At 41.6% G+C, this 20639-nt stretch overlaps 1 protein-coding gene across 5 annotated transcripts in view; it reads left to right on the forward strand.

Annotated features, from left to right (window-relative positions):
• The window catches only part of SFXN1 (sideroflexin 1), a 39499-nt gene that overhangs the window by 17376 nt on the left and 1484 nt on the right, over positions 1 to 20639 (forward strand). Inside the window, exons 1-12 of one of the 5 annotated variants that reach the window (XR_001523973.2) lie at positions 1 to 24; positions 904 to 1004; positions 8897 to 9071; positions 9702 to 9872; positions 10808 to 10906; positions 12214 to 12289; positions 12853 to 12938; positions 14206 to 14333; positions 14842 to 14891; positions 16513 to 16620; positions 19869 to 19918; positions 20564 to 20617. Coding sequence is in view for 4 of the 5 variants with exons in the window: in XM_015641695.2 (XP_015497181.1) it covers positions 8908 to 9071; positions 9702 to 9872; positions 10808 to 10906; positions 12214 to 12289; positions 12853 to 12938; positions 14206 to 14333; positions 14842 to 14891; positions 19869 to 19918; positions 20564 to 20611 (872 nt within the window). In the remaining variant the exon portion in view is untranslated. Of the gene's footprint in view, positions 25 to 886; positions 1005 to 1731; positions 1795 to 8896; positions 9072 to 9701; positions 9873 to 10807; positions 10907 to 12213; positions 12290 to 12852; positions 12939 to 14205; positions 14334 to 14841; positions 14892 to 16512; positions 16621 to 19868; positions 19919 to 20563; positions 20618 to 20639 lie in introns of those variants that run through there. The other 4 variants (XM_015641695.2, XM_015641692.2, XM_015641694.2 and 1 more) reach the window with 4 other exon arrangements.

Raw genomic sequence — 20639 nt, forward strand, 5'->3', positions numbered from 1 at the left:
GGGCAGCGCGGGGCCGGCGGCCGGGTGAGTACCGGGGCCGGGGCCGGGCAGTCCCCGCGGGGATGGGCTACGGCCGGGGACGGGCGGAGGAGCCAGCGCCGGTGGCACTCCCAGTGCTGTAGTGGCGACCAGGCAGGGACCCAGCTCCATCTGCTGCTACCAGTCCGCTCCACAGGGAGCCAGCCGCCCGTGTTGCTCTGTCCCTTCACAAGGGACCAGTTCCCCGTGTCGCCTCGGGCCCTCCGCAGACGCCCAGCCCCATCTGTCACCTCTGTTACCCCTGCAGAGGCCCTGATCTGTTTGTAGAGCGCTCTTCCCTTCTCAGGGGTCCAGCCCCGTCTGTCACCTCCATCCCCTCCACAGGGATCCAGCCCCGAATGTCCACTCTGTCCCCTCCACAGGGATCCAGCCCCGAATGTCCACTCTGTCCCCTCCACAGGGTTCCAGCCCCGAATGTCCACTCTGTCCCCTCCACAGGGATCCAGCCCCGAATGTCCACTCTGTCCCCTCCATAGGGATCCAGCCCCAAATGTCCACTCTGTCCCCTCCACAGGGATCCAGCCCCAAATGTCCACTCTGTCCCCTCCACAGGGACCCAGCCCCAAATGTCTACCCTGCCCCTCCACAGGGATCCAGCCCCGAAGGTCCACTCTGTCCCCTCCACAGGGACCCAGCCCCGAATGTCCACTCTGTCCCCTCCACAGGGATCCAGCCCCGAATGTCCACTCTGTCCCTCCACAGGGACCCAGCCCCATGTGCCATCCTGTCCCTGTGGAAGCAGGGCTGGATGCTGTCACAGCCTCCTCCTCCCTGCACACATACCAGCTCCCTGCTTCCCCACCCACTCCCAAAACCTGCCCCTGACCGCTCGCTGTCCCCTGAGCAGAGCTGTCTGTGTCACAGGGATTGTGTGACAGCGACACAGATTCCAGGCCTGCAAGAGACAAGCCTCCCTGCTGCAAGATCATCATTTCCAGGGGAGGAACACACCAAATAACTCCAAGGTCAGGCACCTGGTAGTCAGAGACAGAATTTTAATTATGAGTATTAATATTTTTTAAATTTTATTGAATTATAAATAATCTATTGTTATTATATTGGTGGGTGGGGTGAAGATTGGCTTTGTACCAATGTGCAATTAAAATATCACCTGGATGGAAAAAGATACATGAAATAGTGAAAAAGTACAGAAGAGGGCCATGAACACACCTAGGGTAGAGCCAAAGCTGCAGTTTATTGGTGGGGGTTAAAACACAGGGAGCAGAAACAAGCTTGAAATAAGAGGTTTCACTAACCTTGGTTAGCAAAGGAGGTTTATTTTCCTTGATGTGGAGATGAACACGTGCCATGTCTCTGGACGTGCCTCGTGCAGTGGGAGGGGAGGTGGCAAAGAAAATCTGGCAGAGCTGAGCTGGCTGCAGCGATCTCTAACATCTGGAGCTGACTTTAATGCAGAATGATGAAATCTCTGGTCAAGTTACACACCAAAGATGGCTCCTGTTTTGAGGAGAGAGCCCCAGCAGCAGGCTCATCTCACCCAGGCTGCTGCTTTTGTTGCTAGGCTACAAGTGGGATGTACATTTATAAGAAAAAAAAAAATATTAAAGAAGAACCAAGCATCTTGTGGTGTTGCCATGCTTTGCCTTCTCCAGCATTCCATTTAGGATTGCAGTAGGAAAAATCATAGTGCAGACAAAGATTTAATTTTTTTTTCTCTGGTGCTTTAAATAGGCATTTCACTGCTAGAAGGTGTTTTGGGAAAGAAAAACTTGGCAAGTGGCTTTAACATTTGGTGTAAGTACATTGCATCAGACTCCCAGTCATCAGCTGCGCTGCTTATTTCAAACTGTGGCAGCAAATGTACTGCAAATAGAAGAATACCACTGCTTACAGACCCTGATAAGTCTCACATGTGCTCTTTTGCCACCACACAAAAGTGGTTTTTTCCCCAAAAAGTCTATTAGTTCTTCCCATTTGAACTAATTAACTGCCATGACTGACATCCCTGGAGAAGGCCTTGTGTTCCTTTCTTTGCCAGAGCAATTAAAACGTGGATTTGCCTTTCCACTGTTGCTTTGCCAATGTGTTATAGTTTTAAAGTAGAACAGGTCACTTTTTCCTAATCAGAGAGAGGTTTATTTCCTGTGTTTTCTCCTGAGCCGACATAGCAACCCTTTGGGTGGGCATTGTGGAAAACTGGGCATTGGAAAAGAAAAATCTTGAGTTTGTTCAGAAAAAGGAGCCCCAGAAAAGGAACAATGTGTTACTTGAGGAATAAAGAGGCCTAGCAGGACCCTGGAGTATTTCTCTATCAAAGTGGCATGGGAAATGTTCCAGAAGAACTCAGCTCTGCAAAAACAAGCAGCCACGGGCACTTTGCTTTGCAAAGAGAAGGAAGAAGAGAGGCTGTTCTCCTCCTTTTATAGCAGCAGGTACTTTTCTCAACCTCAAGGTTTTCCAGGCTGCATCTCATTTCCCAGAACAAGGCACTGACAGCTGGACATCAGGTTGTTAAGGGACTGCTTTAAAGAATGGAGATGTAGGGACCTAAGTGTGTCAAATCTTATTTTTGTCTCTCCCAGTGAGTCTGCACATGAAATATCAGCAGCACCTGTCTCTAACTTTTGAACTATTCCTATTCTAAAGAATCATAAAGGATTCTGTGAAGAAAGAGGTTCTGCTGTTATCTTCTATTTTTACTGGGTTTTCAGGGAAAAACCTCACTCTTGTTCTTTAAAAAAAATTATTTAGTTGCCTCTAGAAGATTTTGTGAATCATTATCTGACCTGATCACCTTTACCTCACCAGAACTTACAGGTCTATGTCCTGGTAAAGGACACCACAAAAGTTACACCTTTCTGTCAGCATTTGTGCAGGCTGGTTGGAATTCTGTTTTAAGCTGGATTACCCTGCTCATCCCATGCTTTGTAACAGAAGGTTGCAGGTTGCAGTTTGGGAGTTGGGCATCAAGAAGTCAAATGTCACAGTGAGCATTATCACAATTATATCTGCTCTACTTCTGGATGTGGAATTCTCTTTAGACTTCTCCCTGGGTTCACAGTTACATCATCATGAAATATCCTTTTCTGTCACTCTAGTCCCAGTTTTAGCTGATACTGTAAAGAAACTGACGAAAATTCTTAATTTTGGAGGGGAGTTTTTCATGGCTTGGGTTAAAATACAAGGTGTCAGTAACATAAGAAAATATAAATGGTTCCAAGGAAGGTGACAGAGCTGCATTTCATCATTTGTGTACTGCTGCATGACTTTAAGTTGCCCAGAATTTCCCAGATAATTTTCCCATTTGGAGTATTCAGTTACGCAACGCAGTTTAAAACAAGTGATCAAATATCTGCATTGTTCAAAATGGAGTGAAATAAATTAAATAGTCATTGCTACTCTTCTAGCAGTTGCTTTGGTTTGAAAAGTAGTTGCATGACCTTCAAATGTGACGTTTAAAAGATGAACTTTGTAAAGGAACAGCAGACAGTTGAACTCCTGATAACTCCTGAATCTGCATTTTGTATAATTGCTGCAACTGCTGCTGCTAACCTTTAAACAAAGTTTAAAGTCTTCTGCTGTTGCTGGTTCTGTGGAAAATCTAAATGTAGCCTTTGTACCAAAACTGTTGATCAGACTTTGTGCAGGTTTTGTATGTAATTATTATGTTAAGGGAGGCCACTCTCACTTATTCTGAAGCCCTTTATTCCCCCCAGTTAGTATTAAACTTTTAGAGTGTGAACTGGCAGATGATTCCATCTGATCAGAGAGGGCAGGAAATTTGCCATGGGCAGGGATATCCACCCCAGGGCCTGTCCAAGCTGGGCTTGGACACTTCCAGGGATCCAGGGGCAACCACAGCTTCTCTGGGCAACCTGGACGCCTCATCACCCTCACAGGGAAGGATTTTTTCCCGATATCCAATCTAACCCTACTCTGTTTTGGTTTGAAGCCATTTCCCCTTGTCCTGTCATTCCAGGCCCTTGTAAAAAGTCTCTTTCCATCTTTCCTGTGACCTCCCTTCAGGCACTGGAAAGCCACAATGAGGCTGCACAAGCCCAATTCTCTCAGCTTCTCCTCACTGCAGGAAAACACAGCCATGTGTTGAGTTTTCCTCTATGAACTCACCCTCAGTTATGACTCTGAGAATGTGGCACATAGGAGGAGCCACACACAGATAATCAAACCTCTGTGAGGGTGCTGGGGAGACAAACAGTGCCAAAAAATGTCCTGGTCACAGGAATGCCACCCCCCAGTATTGTTCAGTCACTGGAGCGCGGCGGGGCCGGGGTTTGCCCAGCACAGCTGATGCTCAGCCAGACAATCCTGCAGCACGAGGCTGGATTTAGCTGCTCCTCTCCATGGGCAGTTTGGATCCAGCTGCTCTAGTTTGGAAACAGAAGGGGTTTAGTGATATGAATGTGCCAGAGAGCATAGTCCATTCTTCTTTGCTGATTTAATTTGCTGGGGAAAACAGCTGCAGGGTTTCCAGGTACAAGTGGTTCTATTAAATACCTTCACAATTGATTTGTTATTTGAAATAGTGAAAATACAGAAAATTTTCTCACTTACTGCATGTTTTCCATGAGAGGTGTTAATTGTTTGACTGTGTTACGATGTCATTCACTATCCTTTCCAGTACTGCTGATCCTCCTGTGTGAGCATAACTTCAAAGTGACATTTCAGTATGGATTATTTCAACAACTGATGTGTTTGTAAAATTCATTTTGTTTCCCAAATCCCTGTTAATGGCTTTGTTTGTGGAGAACAGCAATTGCCTGGGCAATTTTGCTGCTTCCACCTTAAAATTCAAGGTGCTATTGATTGAAAGTTTTATCCTATTTCAGGATTAGTTGGTATTTTCTGGATAGCAGCAGGTGGAACAATAAATTCAGGTCTTTACATATATAGGCACCTTAATTAATTAATTGTTAGGTAGTTTGCCTTCATTAGTTGATTGTAACAAAGCAAATAGTTTTATCTTTATTGTGTTTTTGCTTTCCAGTTCCCTTTGCGAACTTTCTGCTTATCTCAAGGTTCAGATGGATTTATTTAAATTTGATTTAATCCTAATGTCCTTTGTTTTTTCTGTATCCAATTCGATTACAGATAATGAGAATTTAAATCTTGGGCACACTTAGTACAGATGGAAAATTAGATCACTGAAAGTAGAGGAGCTCCACCCTTGACAAAGCATTGTAGTTAAAATAATAATTAAATCTTAAGTAGTTTTATTACAGTGCTTTTATTATTGAGTATCTGAATGGATTATGCAAACAGCAGCACCCCTCTGAAATTGTATCTGAAAATTAAGGAGACAGGTAGGTAAAAATAGTGTTGCAGCAACTTAAATTGAGGGTGTTGCACCTATTTCTTGGAGTTTTACAGTCTCACTGTTTAAATAAAAAGTGAAACTAAAAAAAGCCATCTAATTTATGATGATGACTCTATGGCTGTTAGACAACATATTGATGAAACCATTTTTGTACAGTCACCACTTTTACTTTACAGATGGACATTTTGTTTTATAAGAAGATCCCTTTGAAGTATATCAGCATTTTATTAGCCTATGGTTTTGCTTTATGGGATTTATTTCCCTTTTCAGCATTTACTCATGTGGTCTGATGAGTCACAAGTAGCATCATGCAGTTTCTTTAAAACAAGAAATGGTGCTTTTGTTGTAAAAATGTTTTGCTGGACAACTTCTAAGTTTTCAAGACAGAAATTCCCTGGTTCTCTTAGGCACTGTTATAACAGGCCTGTGATTCAGAGTCCCGTGACTGCAAACTGAGCCACCTTTTTTACCTCTCTGCAAGTTGGATGCATCTCCAAATCATATTATTCTCATCTTTTTTTACACTCCCTTGTGTGTGTGACATCTGCTCTTTCTCTGTGGGCATTGGTGGTCTGTCTGGTTTATTTAAGTTCTTTAGAACAGCACTGTTCTTACCTGCTAAAAAGACAAGTCAGCCACATCACTGAGAGAATAAAATGTTTGTGTATTTAAATAGCTGTCACCTAAAATTTAAACCCCTTTTTCTAGGAGATTTAACCCTTTTGCAGGGGGATGTCTCACCCCCCCCGCCATCCTCTGCAGGATTGAATGTCCTTTATTAAGATTAGTAATAGTGAAGTCCATATTCTCTATTCCCATCTTTCTAAACAAGCACAGACATTTCAAGCATGACTTTTTGTTGAGGCACATGAATTAATGGATGTTTTCCATTTTTCTGCTAGGTTGCTTTCTCCTAGGTTGCTTTTGCAGCAGCACTAATCCTGTTTTGTAGATTTACAAGGAGAAAGAGAGACCAAAGCCTGTGCTGACCTGTCTCTGGCTAGGATGGGTAACAGCAGGAGGAAAGGCATGGAAAAGTCTGGGAAATCTGTTCCAGGGCTCAGGCATTTCCCAGGGCAGAAGTTGTGCCTCCTGTGCTGGGGGAATTGCTGGGCTCAGTCCCTGCCCGTTCCTCTGCTGCCACTGCCAGGCCCCCAGGACAGAGCCTGGGCCCTGCTCAGACCCTCCCTGCACCCAGGGACCCCCAGGGACCCCCAGGGCTGAGGGTCCCTCTCTGCTGGGGCTCCTCTCCAAGCTGAGCAGCCCCAGCTCCCTCCAAGGACCTGCTCCAGCCCTTCCTCAGCTCTGCAGGATTCACTGGATCTGCTCCAGGTCTCCATGTCCTGAGGATCCAGAGCTGGACACAGCACCCCAGAGATGTGTTGAGCAAAGGGTTGAGCAGAGAGGCAGAATCACTCCCTGACCTGCTGGAAATGCTCTTCCCAGTGCACCCCAGGATCCTGTTGGCATTCTTGGTCACCAGGATGCTCTGCTGGTAGTGGAGAGCTCCCTGTCTAGCAGGACTCCAGAGCTGCTCTCCAGCAGGTCACCCCAGCTGTGCAGCTGCAGGGATTCATTTCCCTCCAGTGCAATCTTTCTGCTGCATTAGTTTCCTGCCAAGGTAGAAAATTCCATCAGCACACCTGGGTCAAAGAACATCAGAGCAGACACAGAGTAGATAAAGTGGGCAGGGGATAAAGACAGGATGTGAATGTGTTTAATGTCCCGTGTCCTGTACATTGCCCTTTTCTGATTGTTTCAGACTGAGACAATCCTGAATTGAACCATCTGCAGAGAAGGCAGATCCTTCATGTTTTGATTTCTTTTTACTGAGGGACTTGGGCTTGTGGACAGAGGTATCAGAAGTAAATAAAGGGAATTCCCAGAGAACCCAGTAGTGTATATTCTAATCAGAGTGAACAGAAAGAATTATCCAGAATGAAAAGAAAGCAGACAGCTTCTATGGATGCAGTGCTTTATTCAGCATTCATTAGACAGCTTTAACCAGATTATCATAAGCTATCCTAAAGCAGCTTTAATCTTTCTTAATGAAACAGATAATTTAATTAGAAAAACATTTACACTTGAACTTTCTTGCAAATAAGGGAAGCAGTCACAGAACAGCCCTAATGATTTTTATTTTTATTTTGCTGGAAAAGAGGGTTTGAAGAAATGACCATGTACTTGCCTTCATAGGGTTTTGCAAAACCAGCAGTTCCCATTTTAGACCAGAAGATGGACTAGTATTTCACAACACAGCACTGTTTACAGGAGGGTGTTTTTAATGGCAAAGTACTAAGAAAAGGAAAAGAAACCTAAGGAGCATCTCCTCTTGAGATGCTGTGCACGAGAAATCTGTTCTCCATATCTGTCCTGAGTCTTTTTTCATTTCCAAGATCTGTGTTCATCCTGCAGCGTGCCTGGTTGAGAGATGTACACATGAAAATAATCCTGCTAATAAACAGTGCTGTACAATAATGACCTTAACAGTGAGGAAATGTGAGTGTAAAAAGGGGAAAAGATTTGTTTCCCCTACTGTGCCAGATTTATTAGCATTCTGGTATCACAGAATCACAGAATGATTTGAGTTTGGAGGGACCTTAAAGATCATCTAAAATTGGACATTTATTTATAAATATATAAATATATAAAAATGGATTTATATAGATCCAATTTCTGCCATTTGAACAAGCATTATTGGGAAGAGGATTTTTTATTTCACTGGTAGTTGAATATGTTGCAGAAATTTCTTTTAAGAAAGTTACAACCCATGTACTTGTGCTATGGAGGGACTGTCCTTTTTCATTAGATGTTGAAGTAAATTTAGTCATCCTGAAGTAATTTTTACTTTTCTGGGCTTTATGCCCCATAAATGCACAACTCTGTTAATTCAGTGTCCTTCATTGTAGTTCTTTAACCATTTTTGAAGTATCATTAGGAGATCTGGTCATGTGTTCATAATGTAGCAAATTGTTGCATTATGTAATCTTTGTTTTGTTAAAATGTGGATTTAGAGAAACAACATTTATTAAAAAAAATTGGTGGGTTTGTGATCCTAATTTTTTGGTTTGTTTTGCTGTGCTAGAGAAGTTAACTGAATTTTATTTAATATTTCATCTGTCACTGCACTTTATAGCACTTCAGGCATCTCTTGAAATAGTTGATTTCTCATTCCCTTCAATACATTATCATCAACAAACAGTAATTCATCACTGAAGTAAAGCACTTTCTGAATATTGTATATTGTTGTTTGGTATGTCTGTTTATTAATAAACTTCTGTGCTTCCTTTGCATCTGCCTCATCTTCAGGTATTTGTACAAATTTAATAAATAATGTATAAACATTATTTATTACATTTGCTTATAAACATTATTTATTACATTCTGGACACAGAAGCGTTTCTGTAAATTTACCCCTTTAAACCTGTGTTCTGCAAATTCTTTGGTGCTTGTTCTCTGGGTTTTTACTCTTAAGTGTGGCCACTTTTCATCCTGCAGGTTCTAGATACATTAGGAGATGAGTGGAATTTTGAATTGCAAATGTTGATGTTTTCTTGGCAGAGCTTTTGAAGATGGCAGCAGGTATCCCATTAGATATTAATATCAAGGAGCCCCGATGGGATCAAAGCACATTTATTGGACGAGCCAATCACTTCTTCACTGTAACAGACCCCAGGAATATTTTGTTATCTGATGCCAAACTGGAAAATGCAAGAAAAATTGTGCATGATTACAGGTATGATATTGACTACTTCTACTGACCCCAAAAAGTCCAAGTCAATGATAAGTGCATGATGATATATTTAAAAGGAAATGCTTAAAACACTGTACTCACTGCAACACTTCTAATTTCCACTTCAGAACTTAAAACCCTTTTCTTTTTAATCAAATTTGCTAATGGATAGGGAAGTTATGTCCCTCTTAAGGGTTCTGAAATACAGGATACACAGAATACAGAATACACAGAAGTGCCTAATTCTGAAAATAGTTAATATGACAGCAAAGCTTAAAATTTCCTCTTATGTGTAGCATTTGGAGCAATTGGTTTCTTAAATACTCTCGAAGTGAATTTTCATAATTTCACACTAATGACCTCAGAGATTTTGGCTCTACATTTTAGCTCTAAAACCTAGTGCAAGTTTGAGGAAATTGACTCAGCCAACATAATCACTGCTGGGAGTTTTAATTCTTTTTATTTCACCAATCCATTTAAAAGCTGAAGAATCTCCACAAGCTATCAGAGAGTCTCAATTAACTTAGGGTGAACAACCCCAAATCCTCTGATGCCACATTTCTCACGGGAGTTTGCAGAATTTTATAACAGTTGTGCTTTTTGCTGTCTTCTTGTTTCTTAACCTGCCCTAAGACAAGGTATCGTGGCACCTGGCTTGACAGAAGATGAGTTGTGGAGAGCAAAATACATCTATGATTCAGCTTTCCACCCAGACACTGGGGAGAAGATGTTCGTGATCGGCCGAATGTCCGCCCAGGTCCCCATGAACATGACCATCACAGGCTGTATGATGACCTTTTACAGGTGAGAGGTGGCAGTCAAACACATAAAACGTTTGCCTGTGAATTAGAGAAGCGAAAATCAATGTTATTCTCAGAAGATTTACTGTAATTATTTTTATATGTGAAATTTTGCTTCCTTTCCCTCTTCTCTCTCCTCATTCCCTCCTGCTGATTAATGGTTCTTTCTGAGATAAGCCCTTAGCCCTTCTCCTTCACCATCCCACTTTCCCTCAAACTGGGAAATGTTCCAAAATCCCATCTGTGTGGAGGACAAGCCCTGGGACTTTCCAGCCCTACTGGCATGCAGGATGTTCTGTCTGCCCCGTGAGTACTCAGAATGCTTTGATCCATTGGTTGTGGAGTTTCTGCAGCTCCCCTGTGATCCCTGCATTTCCTCAGTGGTTCTGGAATCTCCAGGACAGTGGAGCCCACTGAAGCAGAGCCAGTACTCTCTTAGCAGCCTCAATGCTAGAAACACTTTTTGACACAGGATGCAGGAACTGGTGGGAGCTCAGAGGAAACTGCAGCAGCCTTTTGGATGCTGAGATTGTACAAACTCCTGACACACAGCCCAGTTTTGGGTGGTATTTATAAAACATGGGTGTGCTTTAAATTGCAATCAAGAATATGAATCAAACCCCCAGGACAGCTGCCCATTCCCAAGCACTGCCTCCTGTCAACTGCTTGTTCTGTTATTATCTGTAACACTTAGAAAAGCTCTCTACCTTTTCTTTGCATTATTATTCAGGTTCAAAACTAGTTGATTTTTAAGTTCTTTTAGAATAACTCTGACTATCAAGTCAGTATCTCACTGGCTGTATTGTTTCATTCAAATAAGCAAGAACTTCTGCATGGTTACTGCTTGCAGTGGCTTTTCTTGATTTGTCATCATTTTCTCATGCTGTTAATTCAACTGTGAATTTAATAATAATAATTACAATTGTTTCTCTTTTCAAGAACAACACCAGCAGTGCTTTTCTGGCAGTGGGTCAACCAGTCCTTCAATGCTATAGTAAATTACACGAACAGGAGCGGGGATGCCCCAATCACTGTCAGGTCAGGCACTGAACTTCATAATTCTGATGAGTTTAGAAGTTGCTCTCTGATGTGAATGTTATTGGGCATTAAAGTTTGAGTTGGGACAGGGATAAGTTTTTCCATTTGTACTAATTTGATATGCACAGATAAGAAGTCTGAGAATGGCAGAGCTGAGAACTCCATTTCTGCCATTAAAGATAAGCCTGAGCACCTTGATCAAGAGCACTTAACAGTGCAGAATTTAGCAGGAGTCTGTATTTCAGGGCTCAGTCAACTATTTGCAAGTTCTCCTCATCAGTTTGGTGTCCTATCAGGATATTTCTAAGCTGATATTTTGTGGGGACCTTCAGTTGTGTCACTGTGCTGTCACCTTCTCAGTGCCAGCACACACCACACTGAGGGTTCATTTACAAAAAGAGATTCCTTCCACTGATCTGTCCTTGTTTCTCCTTGATGTCTAAAAAAGAGACTAAGTAGATGCAGAAAGCAAGAAATCTGAAACTCAAAGAGGAAAAATTTAGGTTAGATAAGCAGAAAAAATCTTTCCTGTGAGGGTGGTGAGGCTCTGGCACAGGTTCCCAGACAAGCTGTGGCTGCCCCTGGATCCCTGGAAGTGTCCAAGGCCAGGTTGGATGGGGCTTGGAGCAGTCTGGGATAGTGGAAGGTGTCCCTGCCCATGGCAGGGGGTGGAATGGGGTGAACTTTATGGTTCCTCCCAACCCAAACCATTCTATGATTCTATGAATAGAAAACTGGAATTGCAGTACTTGACTTTCGGGTTTTGGGGCTGACTTGCTTAAAGATGTGTGTGAGCAAAATGTGGATTCCAGCATCCAGAGACACCTCCTGGCTGGGAGGTATGTAAAGTGTGGTTTGGGGCAGGCTGGGTTGGATTTGAGTGTTTGCAGCATAGATGGTCTGCCATATATGTGGTTTGGTATGGTTGATTTTAATTACTTTGTAGACATGGCCTTGGAAATGCAAACTGATTTTACTAGGTTAAGCAATTAGGAAATTAAATAAAGAACTAACCCTTCAAGGTGTTCATTCAGATACGTGAGAAAATGCTGAACAGGCAGCAATGCACAACCAGCAGAACTTGATTCAGTATTACAATGTGGCTTGAATATGATTTTTACTGCTGGTGAAATAAAAGTGTTTTAATCAGCGTCCCATTTATATCTTCCATCCCCACCTTATTGCAGTAGCACAAGAAAGCCTGTTTAACTTCTGGGGGAGCATAACTACGTGGGTAAAATTTAATTGTTTTTCAAAGTGACACCAATGTAGCTGTGCATGTGCAAACATTTTCATTTCTGTTTTAGGCAGCTGGGAACAGCCTATGTTTCTGCCACCACAGGTGCTGTTGCAACAGCCTTAGGACTTAATTTACTAGCAAAGGTATTGCTGGTATTTTTTCTATTCTTACTGAACTGTGATGTTGTGTGAGAAGCTCACAGCTCATTTCTCCTCTGGTGTATCTGTGTCATTCACAGCTCTCACTGTGGAGTTGTTATGGCTGCTCCTTTCTTTAGATCCCAACTTTATTTTTTCCCTGTGGTGATGGGTTTATGCATAATTGTCAAACAGCCCCATGTTTGCTTCATGCAAACATTATTCTATCTAATAAGGTGCCTTTTTTCCAGTTTCTTTTTCACCATTCAAGGCATCTAATAGCACTTGAAAATTAATTCGAGTTGTTGTAATTATACTTCTCTGTGATACTACTAAATTCAGAATGGTTTTGCCACTCTCCTGCCACTACTAACTCTGAAGAGAAGCATTTATGCATTATTTCTTGTTTGAATCTTGTTCTACCTCTGCCCCAGCAGTGAGTTTTCAGTGAATTTTAATGTAAAGGAAATAAGTCTGGTCTGTCATTAGCAGATGAAGCATTTCAGTAGAGACAATGATTATGTACATTTTTATTTTCCTTTTTTTCCCCCTCTCTGTGTGTTTTCCAGCGCGTCTCACCTCTTATAGGGAGGTTTGTTCCTTTTGCTGCTGTTGCTTCTGCCAACTGCATCAATATTCCACTAATGAGACAAAGGTAGGAAAAAGAACAAAGATCACTCATGCTGGAAGAAAAGATGTTGTTCAGTTGGTACATCAGCAAGTTACTAAATAAAGCACATTTTGTGTCTTTAGCTTGTTTCAGAACCGTGCAGAAACCTCAGGCATGAGGTTTTGACTGGTTGTTTGTAACAGGTATAAAATAGAACATGCTCATGCTCTTCAGATAAATATCCAAAGAGTTCTTCAGTCTTGGATCTCAGAAACCAATTACCAGTTCCTTCAAAACTTTGATCAGAAACCAATTACTGGTTCCTTCAAAACTTTGATCACATGGACCTTTGAATACCAGCTACACTTTGGAAAAACAGAGTCATTTCAAAAATGGTGTTTGAAATCCCACCTGCAGAACTTAGTCATAGAAGTCAGGCTCTGCAGTTCTGTTTAATCATTGAGGTGACAAAAATATGCAGGTTTTCAGAAACAAACTTCTTTTCTGTGTTGTGATTTGACTAGGAATAAGAATAGTAGTAGGGAAAAGCAAATTAAAAGCATCCTGTTATAAACACAAGGCAATGGGCAGGAAAGGGAATATTTAGATTTTGTATTTATGGTGAAAGTTGATCTGTGGTAGTATTTTATCTTGTATAAAATCTGAAGAGAAGAATAAAGGCAGCCCTCAGGATATCTGTTGTTCTCTCTGCTTCTCCCAGTATGAGTTTAACACCTAACCCTGCACTTGAGCAAAAGATCTAATAGAGAATAATGAAGTTACAGAAACAGTTTGGTTTGTGCCTCCTTTTGTACTTTCAAGTATGTTCTTCGTGGTTGAAATGACAGCTCAGACTAGAATGCCAGGGGAGAATTTTCACAGAGCCTTCTGTTTCAACTCAGTGAAAATAATCTTCCTGTGTTCCATGAGCTGTCACACAGGACAGATTCCACTTCCAGAGCAGTCCAGAAAATTCCACTTTTCTGAATTAATGTGTAAAGGGACCTCTTCCTTCAACACAGAAAAAGCACATTTCCTTTCTTCCCCCTTGGAATGCTGTGACCAGACTCAAGCAGCAGATTGCTGTTACAAATACTCAGTTGGTAACTTCTCAACATGTTTTTCCTTGATCTTTCTCTGCCTTTGGAAATTTTTTTGTGCCAAGGCGTGTTACAAACAGACTCACTTAGAAAATAAAACACATCATTCTTAAAATTGATAGTTTTAAGGGACAAAGATAAGATGACAAAAAATGGTGAAAAAAATAATTTCACATCCATCAGTGCTTTATTTTTTATCCATTATTCAACAGGGAACTCCAGTTTGGAATTCCTGTCACAGATGAGGATGGAAAAAGACTGGGTGATTCATCCAAAGCAGCTCAGCAGGCAATCACCCAGGTGGTGATATCCAGGATTCTGATGGCTTCTCCTGGCATGGGTAAGGATAAGTCCTGTGCAGTCCTGATTATCAGTTCCTGCTGTGAGAAGGAGATTCAGTTCTATCCAAGTGATTTTCCTCAGAGTCCAAATTACCTTGCAGTTCCCCAGGCAGTGTTTGCCTTTCTGTTAAGAACTTCCCCAGGGAAATGTGGAAACATCCCTTGTGTTACACTGAGCTGCAGCAGGAAAGCTCCTGGGATGCTTGTGCAGAAAAGATACAGATAGCAAAGGAATGGGAGCAAATTCCACTTGCTTGGAGTTGGTTTAGGTTCTCTGTAAGTGTCAAATAACTGAACTTAGGTTTAGTTACATTTGAAATTGCAGGTTTTGCTTATTGGGAGAATTCACCTTTGTAAATACCAATCCAGCTGGAAATGTGAAATGAAAATTCAGTGAATGACAAAAGGCTGTGAAAATTGTATCATGATATTAGTTCAGCTAGAGGGAAAATGAAAACACAGTGCCTTTCTCTCCAAGGTTAATGCCTTTTTTTATCTTATTTGCAGCAATTCCTCCCTTCATAATGAATACCCTGGAAAAGAAAGCCTTTTTAAAGGTTAGTCTTAGATAATCCATCTCTGTTAATATTTTAATGAATTTTAAATACTTCCTGAATCTTCATATTTGCCTCCCAAACACTGTGGGAGGACATCCCTGTAGAGCTTGCTTTACAGCTGTCGCTTTCCTTCTGCCTTTCTTAGAGATAACTTGGTTCTTTTTGTCACAGTGCAAGGTAACATTGAGAAATCAGGAACATTTCTGTTACTTTTAGAATTGTTCTAGGGGTGCACATTTCCTCCTGTGAAATAAACCTTCCTTGTACTGAGTCTTGGAATACAATTTATTGAGGGAAAAAAAAGAACATTCTAATAATGCTGGTTTTCTCAAGATAGCAATAAGGATGCTTTGCTTACCTGCTGTAGTAGAATTCTGAGTTTGGGAACAAAAATGATGGCAAAAATCTCTCTTGAAAATGGTCCTTTAAAATTTACTGGATGTAAAGTGCAGGGTAGGCGTAGAACGGGAATTCTTTATCAAAGGTTACTTATTTCCTATATTCTTTTTATGCTAATGTAGCATGAAGTCAAACCCCTGGTGTTGGTAAATCCATTACCTACATCAACATCCTGCACTGTGTGTGCATGAGAGGGTAAAGAAATAATGGAATTAGTTACAGGGTTGTCTAACACAAGGGAAATAATATTCAGGTGAGGAGGAACCCTTCAATTCTTTACCAGTAAAAGTAGTTTCATCCTCACTGCTGATATCACTGATTTAATTACTTGGTAGCTCCAGGCAAAACCTCTGCTTCTGAGACCCACCCAAGAAGCCTAAGAAAATCTGTCTCCTTCCTGTTAGAAAAAAATGGGACTAAAATCATAGAGTGAGTCTGCAGACCCTGCCTTGGAAAAGTTTGTGTGGGGACAAGGAAGACAAGCAGAGGAAGATTTTATTTGGAATGGTTTTGTTTGTCTAAGATAAAGCTTTCTAAAGTGTTTAAATTTTATCTCTGACTATTTCTATCCTTTGTGTCTCTTGTGCAGAGTGAGATTACCCAGTTAGACACCCCACTTGAAAGTGTATCTGTATTTATAAGGCAGGAACAGATTGCCTGGGGTAGTTGTGGCTGCCCCATCCCTGGAAGTGTCCAAGGCCAGGTTAGAAAGGGCTTGGAAAAACCTGGGATAGTGAAGGGGGTAGGACTGGATGCTCTTTAAACTCCCAACCCAAACCATTCTGTGATTGTCTTCCAATCTTAAAACTTCTTTTTCCCTAAAGTGTTTTGCTTCCCTCCCACTTGTTAACAGAAAACACTTTTGCTCGCAGTGTAAAAACAGGAAATGTGGTGTTTGAGTTTCAGGGTAAAAATCAGTGTGTGCTGCTTTTATCTCCTGGAAGAAGAGAGCCTGCAGGGCATCCAAACACACCACAACTTGTGATACTGTGATGTTCTTGAGAATGTATTGCCTGGAAAATTAACCCTTGCTAAAAAAAAAAAAAATAGGAAAAAAATTATTTATTATGTATTCGACATGTGAGAAATGTCACAAAGCCATTGCCTCAGCTGACAAATACATGACATTTGTGAAGAAGTTGCAGCAGTCTCAGGGTCTGGAGACAAATACCTGTTGTTTTTGTGTGGTGTAATCAACATAAGGGTGTTGTGAATTTTTCAGATCAGCCAAAATGAGCGATTTCTGCAGTGACTACTCAGTGGTCTCTGGTACCATCCTGACCGTTTATGCTCACCTGTCCTCTCCCTCAGCCTCAGAGACTGAATCCAGGTGAAACACTGCTCTGCACGTAGCCAGTGGTAACACCTGGTAGAGATTACTATTAAACCCATTAAGGAATGAGCTGCATTCTTAACAAGCAGCTTCTGCATGTCCTCGTGGAGTTTGAGAAGCACCATCCCATCCCAGCACTCCACCACCATCCCCACACTGCTTTACTAACTTTACCCTTGGCCTCTGCTTCGCTACCACTCTTGGAAATAACTCCTGGCTGCTTGCCAAAGTCTATTAAGCAACACACAAGGCCAAAAAATTGGCAAATGGTTGTGAAATGATTAAAGAAATTAGAAAGCTGGCCTGCAGTAAGGCAGAGAGAAGGAAATGCTCCTGGAATGTTGGTCTCAGAGCAGCCTGTCATCCTCTGATATTTGGGATAAGATGTAGGTCACATAGCCCAGCTCATCCCCCACGTTCCCACAGTGTTTTGCACCGAGGCATTGGTGTGAATTAACAACATTCCCAGAAGTTATTGCTAGAAGATGCCTCAAGAACATTCTTGGAACACAAGCACCTCTTTACTGCTTCAAAAAGAAGTTGCCTTGAAAAAGTATTTTTATCAGTAGAAGTGCATTTGCCATAACTTGCAGCAGCAGCTTTGGGGCCTGTTTATGTTATTATGCAGCAAAGCAGTAATTGATTGGGCTGCATAATGTCTATTTTCATTATCCCTACAGCCCCTTCATTATCCTGACCAGCTCTGTGCAGAGCCAAGTTATTTTACCTGCTGCAGCAGGAGGATCCATAAAAAGCCTTGCCCTGAGGCACAGGGTTTCTAGATTTTACTTACAGCTAACTTTTCTCCTAAAGAAATAAATTGTTTTTGTCCATACAATCTTATGTAAGTTCCAATCAACACTAAAGTTTTTGTTCATATTACTACTCTTACACAGCTTTAGCTACAGCTTCTCTTCTGTTCTGCATATTGTATTAACATCCAAGTTGATTCTAGAAGTTACTTCGTATATTCTTGAAACAATCTCCTTGGGATCTTTTAATCTGCAGCTCAGATCTGTATTCAAAATGGTTACAAAACCAGAACAGAGAGCCTTTTCCTTCAAGCATTGTTCTTGAATGTCTTATGCCCTGAAGTCCTCCATGCATTCCTAATTTCACTGTCATTTCATTTATTTGTTTTTTTGAAAACAGGCATAGCTGGCCTGGGAAAGCTGACAGATTTTTAGGTCAAATGAAGAAAGGAGGCAGTTAGAGAAAAGCCAATTCTCCTTATGGCTTTTGTTTGCTTAATTATAATTTCTCCATTTTCTGTGTTTGTACTAACCACTAAAATGTCATAAAGACATCTGGAAATTAAATCCTAATTCATTGGGAGCTGCCTTCTTCCGGAGTTAAATGATAGTTCTCTACCACAGTGAATTCTTCTGCTCTTTCTTTTTCTTGTAGTTTCTCCATTTTCTCTCTTTGTGAGGGTGTGCAGCCTGCATTTGAATTTTGTTTTATTGTTTTACGTTGTTCTCTGGGCAACTCCAATTCTTAATTCTGACCTCCCATCTTTCTGGATTATTGCAGCCTGGTAACAGTCTCGAAAAATAAAGGCTGTCATTCATCTCAAGTTGGCAAAAAATGTTCCAGCACAGAAATTCCATGTTCTTTATGGAGTCTGTATTAGACATGTCTCTCTCTCAGATCAATGACTAAGTCTGACAAAGGCATGAAACCATTTGTTCCTCTCAGGGCACCTTCCAACAGCCTTTTCAGTTATAAAATTGTATTTGGGGCTTTTCTGTTACATGCCTTGGGTCCCACACTCCCCCTGCAATGCCCAGCATCCCTCTCCCTCCCTTCTGAGACAGTGCAGGGTTTGGTTTGTGTTCACCACCTCTTGGCATGGACTCCCCATGGTAGGAAATGAAAATTTGGGGTGAATTTATCTCAGCTGAGGTTCAGATGGAGGTGTTTAAAAAATGCCAGAAGTGCAAAGCTCTGCTGCCTTCACTCTTCACCCTTCTTGCTGTTGTGTATCCCTATTTGTTATCTCTTGTTGCAGGTTATTGCTGAATTGCAGTTCTTCCTGCACTCGTTTCTGGATTACAGATCAACTCCATGAAAAAACAAATTAAAGAAAAGAGAAGCAGTCTTCTACATTGTTTCTTCTCCCCCAGGCTCTGAAGAAATTTTCCTCCACACAGGCTCATTTTCCCTGCCTCAGACACTGCTGTGACCTCCTTCAATCCTGAGCTTTGTCCTCCTGAGCTTTCTACATTTCCTTTATCCATTTCTACTCTCAAACATGCCCAGCTTTTGTTCACCATTTTCCCCTCTAACTTCCACATCTTGAGAAATTCTTCTTGCAGGAACAAACGTCATCTTCATTGAAAACATCGCCCACTGTATCTATTGATCCTTCCTCCTGAGCTGTTTTGTATTAAAATTCCCTTTGTGTCCTCATGTCTGTCCTGCTCATAGTGGAGCAAGAGGCAGCAGTGTCCATTGAACAGCTCTGGGTTTACTTCATTAGTAATGAATTCTAACTAAAATTCTACCAATGAGAAAGACTGGATTCCTAAATAATTTTAAAAGCCTGCAAAAAAAAGTTCTTGGCATGTATTCAGGTTCTGTAAAAGTTACAGAATTAATGAGGCATGTAGGTTATGTGTTGCTTTCTCAGCTTTGTTTTCCCAATCCTTCAATCCTTCTTTCCTTCAATAAAAGGTGAGCTCTTGCAGAACTGGAGTGTTGCTACAGGGACAAGTTCTGCACATCAGGGGAAATCATGACAGGAGAAAAGGCTGAGAGGCAGATTTACATCTCCCTTATTTGTGGCTGGTGGCTTTAGTTGCATGTTAAAACCATTTGATGCCACCAAAGGGAAGGAGCTGTAACTAAACAGAGCTCTTCCTTGGAATGCCTGGGCAAAATTCCCTGTGCCCTGCAGAGGTGTAGCAGGACCAATCCAGATTTCTGCTCTGTTGGTGCTGTGGCCTTGTGAGAATCAAAGCAGAGGCCCAGGAGCAGGTCCTGTGTCAAACAGCCACGCACTCCTTGGAGCTCCTATGGGACTCTTAGTCAGGATCACCCTCTACATTGATTCCCTTGGGAATCATTTATTTATTTGCTGCTTCCCAAAGGGATTTGGCTCTCAAACTGGATCTCAGCATGAAGTCACACTGATCAGGGTTTTGCCTTCACATCTCAGAGTCTTTCAGGTGCATTCTGTCTCTTGTAAAACAAGAATTCCAGGAAAAATCCACACTCACTCTGTATGGTTTTATTTTGAACAGAGATTTCCTTGGCTGAGCGCTCCCATTCAGGTTGGATTAGTTGGAATGTGGTAAGTGGTTTCTTTGGGTTGGGTCTGGTATCTTAAGAGATACTTGTAGGGGGGTTTGAGAATGCAGCAATATTTGCCTTTTTTATAAGGAAAAAAGGTTGAGAGAGTTGCTGGGGGGACAGCAGCTATTTCCATCTCTGTAACTGGTAAAATACCATGTTAAAAACAAAAAAGCCATTAGCAGGGAAGAAGCTGCCAAGAAAAGCAGAGGGAGGGAGGGAGAAAGGGAGTGGCAAAAAAAGGAATGTGGCAGTTTGATTAGAAAAGATGCTTTGGCTGCTACCTCTAAACAGTCAGTGGAATCTCATCCTGGAGGATTGATGAATTCTTGAAACATTTGGTTAATAGGGTTTAATTTGCTGTGTTCTGGCATTTTCTGTTGTCCTGCACACAAGTGTAAGGCACTGTAAGGACATCAAATGTAATTTTAGACAAATTTGGGAGTGTGGTATTGAAACATTTAGTGCTATGTGTAGGTAAATGATTTCATAAGGTAAAATGCAGTGAGAAGTAAAAGTGACATAGCACTTTGTAGAACTTTACCTCACTGTGTACAGAAAACTAGAAAGCTTTTTACCTAAATCATAATTTTTGAATTCTGTTTTAGCACTCTAAATGTTGTAAACCTATTTTTGTCTCCTCTAGTCTCGTGTTTGCAACTCCCCTGTGTTGTGCACTGTTTCCTCAGAAAAGGTGAGTACTGCTGTGAATTATTGTCATT

This window comes from Parus major, chromosome 13, assembly GCF_001522545.3.
Source record: "Parus major isolate Abel chromosome 13, Parus_major1.1, whole genome shotgun sequence".
In the NCBI taxonomy this organism is placed as follows: domain Eukaryota; kingdom Metazoa; phylum Chordata; class Aves; order Passeriformes; family Paridae; genus Parus; species Parus major.